General features: G+C 47.9%; 1 protein-coding gene across 2 annotated transcripts in view; it reads left to right on the forward strand.

Moving 5' to 3' along the window:
• Window positions 1–9,440, forward strand: part of SUCLG2 (succinate-CoA ligase GDP-forming subunit beta) — a 295,805-nt gene extending 286,365 nt beyond the window's left edge. For both annotated transcript variants that reach the window (XM_002713297.6, XM_089305440.1), the window contains one exon: window positions 8,281–9,440. In XM_002713297.6, the coding sequence (XP_002713343.1) occupies window positions 8,281–8,396 (116 nt within the window). In that variant the 3' untranslated portion in view covers window positions 8,397–9,440. The remainder of the gene's footprint in view (window positions 1–8,280) is intronic.
• The last annotated feature ends 554 nt before the right edge of the window (window positions 9,441–9,994 follow it).

The raw sequence follows: 9,994 nt of genomic DNA on the forward strand, positions 1-9,994 counted from the left end.
AAGCGGTGTCTACCGCTGTGCAGAATTTGCTTTGTTTCCACTGATCTCCCCTTTCCCAGTGGGGAAAAAATAGACGCAATTACTTAGAGCAGGGATGAAATATTTTAGTCCTTGCGGGCCGTACTGGCTGTGTCATCACTGCTCAGCTCCCCCACTGTAGTGCAGAGGCAGCCGCCAGCAATCTGTAACCGAATCACTTTGGCTGTGTTCCACGAAAACTTTATTTATGGACACTGGGATTTGAATTTCATGTAATTTCTACAGATCACAAAATATTCTAATTTTTTTTCTCAACTACTTAAAAATATAAAAATTATTCTTAGCTCAAAGGTGCTGCAGAGAGAGGCAGTGGGCTGGATTTGGCCCACAAGCCCTAGTTTGCCAGCCCTGACTTGGAACGTTCCCCTGAGAGTCAGGCTGCATAGTTAATTGGTTGTCTGACCTGAGCACACTCCTTTGCAACTCTGGGCTTCTGTTTGCTGTAGTGCAAACAAGAGACGTAGTCCAAAGCGTCCCTGGGATTCCATCTCCCACCAAGAGGCTACTTTGCTTGGTTTGTTATTCACCTGTGCAGATACACAAGCCTGGGTTCTAATCCTTGCCCAGCCTCTGACTTGCTGCAGTATGATGGTCCAGTTCCTAAGTCTCCTCGTGCCTCAGTTGCCTCCTCTGTAAAATGGGCATAAAAATGGTGTCAATCTTTTTTGAGTTGCTCTGAGGATTAAGTTTTATGAACCTGGTGAACCCTTCACTCATATGCCCATTTATTGCATGTAGTATTACACACTAAATATTCTGTTTTAAAAATTCTTATTGATAGAATAGTTTGTAAAGACGATTTTTAGGTGGCATGATTTTCCAGACTTGGAGAATGGTTTTCTCCACTACCCAGGCCTGAGCAGGAGGAGGTACTGCCCATTTTGAACGCAGCCCTGTATTTTGTGTTTCCTGCCCCGTCCTTGCCTTACATACGATTGAAAACAAAGAGCGCATTTTGATAAATGAACCTTGCCTGTGTGTTTACAGCTCTCTTCCTCCACCCAGTGGCAGGAAGTCACTGGTAAAACATGCTGAGGTGATAGAGAGGTTTTTAAGTCTTTTTTATAATCATTGTTACTATTTGGTAAAGTCCTCTAGCAGTCCAGACTGCATTTTAAACTCGTGCCCCTCCGATTCTCTTTCTTGCCATTGAGTCCTGTGGTGGGTAGACAGCCATGGAGCCAGGAGGCTCCCGACAGGCAGATACTCAGCAGTGCCTGAAGTTGGAGCGGCGTGGGTTGATCATTTGTCTGAACAGGTGCTTACTAAGGGTGTTGTCCTGCAGCCTCATTAAAAAGTGGTGCAGCATTTAATAAGTATCAGAGCATGTCAGTAGCACCACTGAACCTGGGAAAGAGATCAGCTTCCTTTGTTGTTGTGTGCACGGCCGTAAACGCTGTCTTTGGAACACAGTAGTTTCAAGCAACTACGATCGTGTCTGTTTAGAAGTGAAACCAGGGAGCGGGATGAGGCCTCCACATCAGCTACCTGTTGAATGGAGGAGAAAGGAACCTGAGCTGCCCGGTCCTGATACTCCCCCTGGTGTTTCCGGGGACCTGGTTCCAGTGTCTGTGGTTCAGCCTTCGACCCCTCCTCCCTGTTCGTCTTCCTTCCTCTTCCATCAGCTCCCTGAGTGGGAGCAGAAGGCCTGGCTGGGGTCTGGGGCCAGCAGGGCATGCTGTCCATGCAGGGGGACGGAGCAGGGCCGAGCAGTGGCTGCTGCGGAGGGTGCTTGGCAAGCTCACTTGGTCCCTCACTCCCTCTGCGTCCCTCCCTTCCCGTGGGCCTGTTGCTCTCTGGGTGGTCCTGGCTTCATCTCCCTCCCTCTGCACCCAGTGCTACTCAGTCCTTTCTCCTTTCCTTCCTCTTTCTCTCCTCTTCTTCCCTCCCCCACCCCCTTCCCTGGTTCTCTGCTCTGTGGAAAACTCAGGCCTGCCTTTGGCTCTACTGCCCCCTGCGCGTTCTTCTTCCTTCACTCTTCTCTCCTCTGCCTCTGGGTCTCTTCCTCTCTTACTCCGCTGCTCTGTCTCCTGCTTTCATTCCGTCTTTCTCTTTCTTCCTCCCTGCCCTCCCCGCTGCTCCCCCTGCCCCCTGCCTGCCTGCCGTGGCACACTTTGTCATCTGGTCACAGCACATGTTCACATGACTACTAGCCCTCCTATTCCCATGGCTGAGCCTTATGTTTGCATGGAGAATCCCTTCAAAACTGGCTTGGTTCTGAGCCTGCTGGTCTGTGCTTAATAAATAAGGCTGTAATTAAAATTGGAACAGCGGCCAGCGCCGCGGCTCACTAGGCTAATCCTCCGCCTTGCAGCGCCGGCACACCGGGTTCTAGTCCCGGTCGGGGCGCCAGATTCTGTCCTGGTTGCCCCTCTTCCAGGCCAGCTCTCTGCTGTGGCCCAGGGAGTGCAGTGGAGGATGGCCCAGGTGCTTGGGCCCTGCACCCCATGGGAGACCAGGAGAAGCACCTGGCTCCTGCCATCGGATCAGCGTGGTACACCGGCCACAGCGCGCCAGCCGCAGTGGCCATTGGAGGGTGAACCAACGGCAAAGGAAGACCTTTCTCTCTGTCTCTCTCTCTCACTGTCCACTCTGCCTGTCAAAAAAATAAAAATAAAAAATAAATAAATAAATAAAAATAAAAAAAGTAGAACCGCGAGTATGACTAAAACTCACTTTAGTGGATCCCGGAATCAGGAAGCAATTAGGCATTTGACAGGGTTCTAGGAGCAGCCGGGAGGAGAGAAGGGCGAGTGGGCTTTTCTGGGTGCTGCTCCCTGCCTTTCTTCCCTGGCCCCACCCCCTGGGCTAACCTTGGAGCAAATCCTCACTCCCTGGCCTGGGCCACATGGGGCTGTCGGGCTGAGAGTGGTGGCAGCAGCTTGGTGTCGTTGCTCAAGGGCACCCGGAGCGCAGCCAGCTGCTTCAGGGCCCTTCTTCCAGGAAGAGACTGGCAGCAGAGTGCCCAGAAACCCCTGCACAAGCTCACAAACAGCTCCCTGCTCTTTCACTTCAGGCAGTTGGGGTTTCCATGCGACCCCTGTATAAAAAAGGGCTGCTTAGGGGTGTGGGGCCAGCAAGGTTTCAGGAAAGGACCACCCCCATGTCTCCTCCTCCAGCACTCTCTGGGTCTGTGAATCTATCCTTTTTTATTCAGCTTTCCGTGATGCTGTGAGAGGCCCCGGTGAGCCAGCCTGGCAGAGGAAGCAGGGAACCATCCCATTAGGGTGTGATCACAATATGGCTTTGGAAGTACAAGGTACCCTGCGACCTCATTTTATAAGCCTTGCTGCAGTGGGAGCATTAGGAAGTAGCAGCAAGGAAGCCCCCCCCCCCCCACCATGTCGTTTAAACAGATGCCTGCGTGTACATGGTGTCAGGGCAGCAGAGCCCTGGGTGATGTGCACACCGAGAGCCACGGACCCAGTGTGTCTGCGTACTCGTGAGTGGCCAAATCAAATCTTCAGGGTGTTTTTCCTTGGGAATACTGGTGCTGGAGCACATGCTAAAGGAGAATACTAAGTAAAGAACTGAATTATTTAGGCTACTTGATTGCAAGAAAGAGCCACCCACCTAAGCTGTCACTGAGGTTTTTCGTCCGTAACCTTGGGGATTCGGGCGAAAGTGAAGGAGCAGGTGTCAGAAGGGAGGACGCGCGATGAAATTGAAACCCCCGGAAGAGCAGGATGCGAGATAGGGAGGGCTGCGGAGCACCACCCAGCCCCCGTCAGAGGTCCCGGGGGCTGTGTGTTGAGATCAGAGGGTGCGCCAAAGAGAAAAGAGGGAGGGGAGCCTCTCCATCCTAACTTAGATGTCTTCTCCGGCAGCTGGGCAGACGGTAGGGGAGAGAGTCTGAGCCCGTGGCTGTCTGTTGGGGAGGCAGACATTTGTGCATGGAACTTCGGTTCATCCCCTGGTCTCCAGTCCAGGTCGCTGCTGTGTCAGTCAGGGCTTTTGCTTCACACTCTGTCATGAATTCTACGAAAGCCCTGCATGCAGATGAATGTCTCAATTCCTCAGCCCGGTGTCTAACACCTGCCATGGTTCCATCCCCTGTCCTACTTTTCAGCCTCTGGGACCTTGGCTGAAACCTCACAAAATGAACCAAAATGCGTACCGAGTCCGTTATTCATGAAATCATAAACGTTTAGGTCTGTGTGGGTTACCTACCAGTAGGTAACAAATTGACCGAACGCTGAGCAGCGAAACAAAAGGGGCCTTTGCTGTCTCATGGTTTCCTGACCCTGTCCCCTCACTCAGGGTCTCTCATGAGGGTGCAGCCAGGGCGTCTACTGGGGCTGGGGGCTTCTCAGGGTCTGGCTGGGGAACAGTTCACTTCCAAGGTCACTCCAGTGCTTCACAGGATGCACTTCTGCAAGCCAGGGGAGACTGGGGGCCTCAGCTCCTTACCAAAGCCATCTGATGGATCCAGCCCACACACAAGGGCGTGAACACCATGGGTCGTTTGAGTGTCATTTCAGAAGCTACCTGCTGCAACATCTCTTTACAAAGCACTGTGTTAGCTCTAGTCGAAGCAGAGAGATCCTGGAATTTCAGCGGCGTAAGGTGATGGAAGGCTCTTGCTCATTCACATAAGATCTGAGAGGGTGATAAGACAGGGTGCTGTGCTCCACACAGTTGTTCCGGTACCCAGGCTGGAGAAGTCATCTCCGTCTTCCCTTCTGGGATTGCCCTGGCCAGCAACATTCCAGGAGGCAGATGGGGAAAATGGAGTATGAAAAGATTTATGGGCGTTTGTTTTCTAGCCACTCACATTCCATTGGCCAAGACTCAGTTACATGCTCCTTCCTACATACAGCAGGCCTGGAACATGGCTTCTGGCCAGGCAGCTACTCCCAGCAGTAGCACTACACTGTCCAAGTGGGGTGCGAATCCTCACTGGACTGCCAGCCAGGTGTGCCCCAGACACTGTACTGCTGGCAAAATGCTTTCACAGGTATTACTTCGTTTGCCACTCTTCACAGTGGAAGCTGTCAGTGATATTATTATTTTCCAAATAGGAAGCCGACTAGCCTACCTTTAGGACTTCCGGGGTTCTAAAATTACCAGTGTTGGCCAAGTCCCACCTCTGACACTTTGAAGTATTTTGGTGCACAAAATGTTTCAAATTCATGCCTAGTTTTTTCATAGTACACATTTTCTGTTAACTTTGCAAAAACCCCCTCGTATCACTTGTGTGACCATGGAGAAGTCACCACCTCTCTACCCCCTCGTATCACTTGTGTGACCATGGAGAAGTCACCACCTCTCTCAGCCTCACTTGCCTTACCTGTAACATTGGGGTGGTGCAACCTATGCAAAGCTGACCTAGAGGTTTTGCATTCTGTATGTAATTCATTTAGTGTCTTACCTGACACATATATAAGCAATCAATAACTATTTGTCCTAAGGAAGACAGTGAGAATGATAATTCTGTACGTGGAGCTAAAAACTTTGTGGCACAGAGGAGGTAAGTCACTTGAAACTACACAAGGATTTCCCAGCAGGAAGACAGGGTGAGCGTTTAGGTGGCAACTTCCCCAGCTTGTAGGTTGTTGCTTTCCATGCAGGCTTGCATTAGAATCCCTTGTCAGATAGCGGTGAGTCAGCCGTGAGCTGCAAACACAGTGCCAGGTGGCCGCAGGGCCCCAGGAGAATCGATGCCACATCCCCTTCTCAGTGCACCTGCTCTGTATAACCTCAGCCTTTGCCTTCCTGTGTGACACCTGCTGGCCAAGCACCTGCTCCTGTGTGCACTCTCTGTGGTGAGACGAGTTCTCCAAGGCCTGTATGTCAAGGACGGGGTTCATAAATAGGCTCCATCTTGCCCACTAGATGAATGCACAGGAAATGATGTAAGATGAGGCTTTCAGTAGATGCTTAAGGCGGTTCACTCTGAAAGAACAGAAGAGCAGGCCACATGCTAGGTAGGCAGTCCCTGAAACAGAGGTGGACACCTTGAGCGCTGCCAGAGTCTAAGGTGTGCATTTGGGGACAGGCTCAGGCAGAGGCTCAGGATCTCTGCTCTCAGGTAGGGTCATGACCCAGTCCCCTGCCTTCCAAGAGATCTTAGGACTTCAGGTATGGGCTTCAGGCACAGTAAGTCCACCGGACTGTGGATTATCATAGGCAGTCGGCAGACGTTCCAGCTTCTGTCAGTAGGAATATTCACTTCCCTCCTGCGAGTCCTGGCTCTCATCACCTTTTCTCATTGGACCACAACTTGAGATCAGTGTTGTCACATAATCTTTCTTACCAACAACACTGATTGAAACCTTTGTATAACTGATTTTCTGAATCAGAGTGGGCGTTTGGTCACTGGTTAAGATGCCTGTTAGGATGACTGTGCCGGATATTGTAGTGCCTTGGTGGGATCCCTTGCTCCGAGTCCTGGTTCCAGCTTTCTGCAAAGACAAAATCTGAGAGGCATAGTGGGTTAATCCCACTACCTGCAGTGCCAGCATCCCATATGTGCACTGGTTCGAGTCCTGGCTGCTCCACTTCCGATCCAGCTCTCTGCTGTGGCCTGGGAGAGCAGTAGAAGATGGCCCAAGTCCTTGGGCCCCTGCACTTGCATGAGAGAGCTGGAGGAAGCTCCTGGCTTCGGATTTGCGCAGCTCCGGCCGTTGTGGCCAACTGGGGAGTGAACCAGCAGATGGAAGACCTGTCTCTCTCTCTGCCTCTCCTCTCTCTGTGTAACTCTGACTTTCAAGTAAAATAAATAAATTGTAAAAAAAAAAAAAAAAAAAAAAAAAAAAGCCAATCAAAATATAGTACTGGTTTAAGAAATCTTTCTTTAAAAAAATTTTTTAGGAAATGGTCAAATTATCTGAATAAATAATTCCAATAACACAAAATACAGGGAGTCAACAAATATATTTTAAAAGTGCTCAACTTCGCTAATTATCAGGGAACTGCAAATTCAGGTCACATGGACATCTCATCTCAAAATGCAATAGCTATTATGAAGAAGAGAAAAACTGCAAATGCTAATAGCAATATGGAGAAAGGAGAACTCTTCCACACTCTTAAATGGAATGTAAAATAATGGAGTCCTTATGGAAAACCTTAAGGAAGTTTCTCAAAAAAACTGAAATTAGCCCCCCGACATTGTGGTATAATGTGTGAAGCTGCTGTCTGCGACTTGGCACGCTGTATGGGTGCTGTCTCTTGTCCCAGCTGCTGTGCTTCCAACCCATTTCCATGCTAATGACCTGAAGAATTCAGCAGAAGGTTGAGCAAGCATTGTGGGCCCTGCCACCCACGTGAGAGACCCAGATGAAGCTCCTGATCCTGCCTCTGGCCTAGCCTATCCACGGCTGTTGAAGCCAACTGGGGAATGAACCAGAGTATGGGAGATCTCTCCTTCCTTCTCTGTATAACTCTGAACTTTCAAAAAAATAAATACATGTGTTTTTTTACAGTGAAAAAATAATCATTTTTCTGATGATGAAAAGCTATAGGTAGGTTAGTCCCCTGTATCTTCATGTGTCACTCCAGTATTTCATACCATGTTAACACCCTGATTTGACATTCTGCATACTCTTTCCACAAGGCTTTTACTTTGGATTCCATACTGAGACTGTTCGTTCAGAGAGTAAATCCAGTTCATAAGATTTTCCTCATTCAAACCGATTAAACTGGCTTTGGACATTTGGCATAGCAGCTAAAACACCAGTTCAGATGCCCATGTCTCTTATCAGAGCTCCTGATTCCAGCTTCCTGCTGATAGAAGCCACTGGGCGGCAGCAGTGCAGACTGGAGTCTCCTGCCACTCACAGGAGAGACCTGCATTGAGTTTCCACCTCCCAGTTTCAGCCCTAGCCGAGCCCCAGATGTTGCACACCTTTGGAGAGTAAACCAGTGGAGGGGAGATCTCTTTATCTGTCCGTCTACCTATAAATAAATAATATTTAAAGAACTAGCTGATCGAGTAATTGTTTTCCTTCCTTGTGCAGAACCTTAAAGGAAATTCTTTCCCATTTTTTTTACATGACTGAGAAATTAGCAGGTAATCTATATAATGCTGGGTAATTGAAGTGGAAATAAGAGAAAAAAATAATTTTCTGTCTGGCTCTGCCGGAACAGGCAGACTGGGTCATGGAAAGCTGTGGCTGTGTTGTAATTAAGTCGTGTTGGTGTCTGGTGAGACCTGGGTACCGTGTGGCTTCAGCTGTACAAAACATCTCAGCGCCCCACCTCCAGTTCCCTTCAGTGACCGTCCATCGTTCCTCCTTCTAGGAACCAACGTCCAGGAGGCTCAGAGAATTCTCAACAACAGCGGGCTGCCCATCACTTCGGCCGTCGACCTGGAGGATGCAGCCAAGAAGGCTGTGGCCAGCGTGGCCAAGAAGTGATGCCTGTGTCCGGACCCCAGGGAAGAAGGCCATTTTTGCATCAAAAGGGATAGTTCTGTCATCACTGTGAAGGAAATGGTTATCTCTTGCAGGGAAAATAGGGGGTAGAGGAAATGAAAAAGGATCAGTGTATAACTCTGTGTTTTCTTGAATAAGATATTTAGGTAGCCTGAAACTGATTTTACTTACACTGTTCATAAGAATCCTGTCCTGTGTGCTCATACTTCTTTATCACAGCAAGTCTGCTCAGTAGGCAGTGTTTTGCCAACTTTGGGGTTAAACTGCGTGGCCAAATAATGTGCATACACACAGATTGTGAAAATCCAGTAATGTGCATATACACAGAATGTGAGAATCAGACCCTGGATATTGAGAAGATTTTTGGTAGACATTTAATCCTATATGATAATTTAAAAAAAGAAAACACAGTCCCTAAAAAACTCAAATGAAATTACATCTTACATACTAGCTATCAGAAGGGTGCAGCTGAGACATTCAAGCAAATTCCTGGTCCACTGTGCAGTAGGTTTTATGAGTTTCTGATTCCAACGCATGTCTGAGAAATCAAAAATTTTCCAAAATATATTTTACAATGAAGGGTCTGCTTTAATATATGGTGCATGCATGTTGCCATTTGCCTTAATACTGAATAGACTGTTTACTTCACGCTAAGAGAAAAGCCAGAAGCCTTATTTGTGATTTTGGCATAGAAGTTTTCATTCTAATGTCACATTTGAAGAATGTGGATTCTTATGGAAATCTCCATGATTATAATTTTGAGATGAGACAACACTGAAGATAATTGTGTTCAGTGTGGGGTCTTCTCTCCTTTCCTGCACACCATTCCCAGCTTCCCCACTCCTAGAATCTACCAGCTATGGTAGAAAGATGGAATAATCAAGGGGAATGTGGTTTTTTTTTTTCCCCATGATGCCTCATTTTTACAATGGGTAAAAATTTGAAATACATATTTGTTTAAATTTTGGCAAATTTTTTTTATCTGTACACAAATTTAAATAAAATCTTATGTTTCATAAAGTTCAAGATCTTTGTGTGTTTCTCAGCTTAGTCTGTTTTATTCCTCACACAGAGTTTTCTTTTTACAACGACAGTAGCCTTACTGTCTTAGGCATGTTTCTAAAATGGGAGAGTGTGTGTTGTCCCAAGATGTTTCTAGTTCCACTAAACTCATCAGACAACTACTTCTGTGGTAGGAGGTTGTTCCGTAAAAGTATTAAAATTAGGAGCCTTGGCAAGTTAAGCCTTTGCCTGTGACACCAGCGTCACATATGGGTGTCAGTTCATGTCCTGGCTACTCCACTTCTGATCCTTCAAATGTTCCTGGGAAAATTGGCAGAACATGGCCCAAGTGCTTGGGCCCCTGCACCTATGTGGGAGACTCAGATGAAGCTCCTGGCTCCTGGCTTCAGCCTGGCCATTACAGCCATCGGTGAGTACACCAGCAGATGGAAGGTTCGTTTCTTTCTCTCTCTCTCTCTCTCTCTCTCTCTCTCTCTTTCTCTCTCTTTCTCTCTCTCTCTGTAACCCTTTCAAATAAATACATAAATCTTTTTTAAAGGATAAGAAGAAAAATTATA

Source organism: Oryctolagus cuniculus, chromosome 10 (genome assembly GCF_051225735.1).
Source record: "Oryctolagus cuniculus isolate XC-2025 breed Fujian yellow rabbit chromosome 10, ASM5122573v1, whole genome shotgun sequence".
Taxonomy (NCBI): domain Eukaryota; kingdom Metazoa; phylum Chordata; class Mammalia; order Lagomorpha; family Leporidae; genus Oryctolagus; species Oryctolagus cuniculus.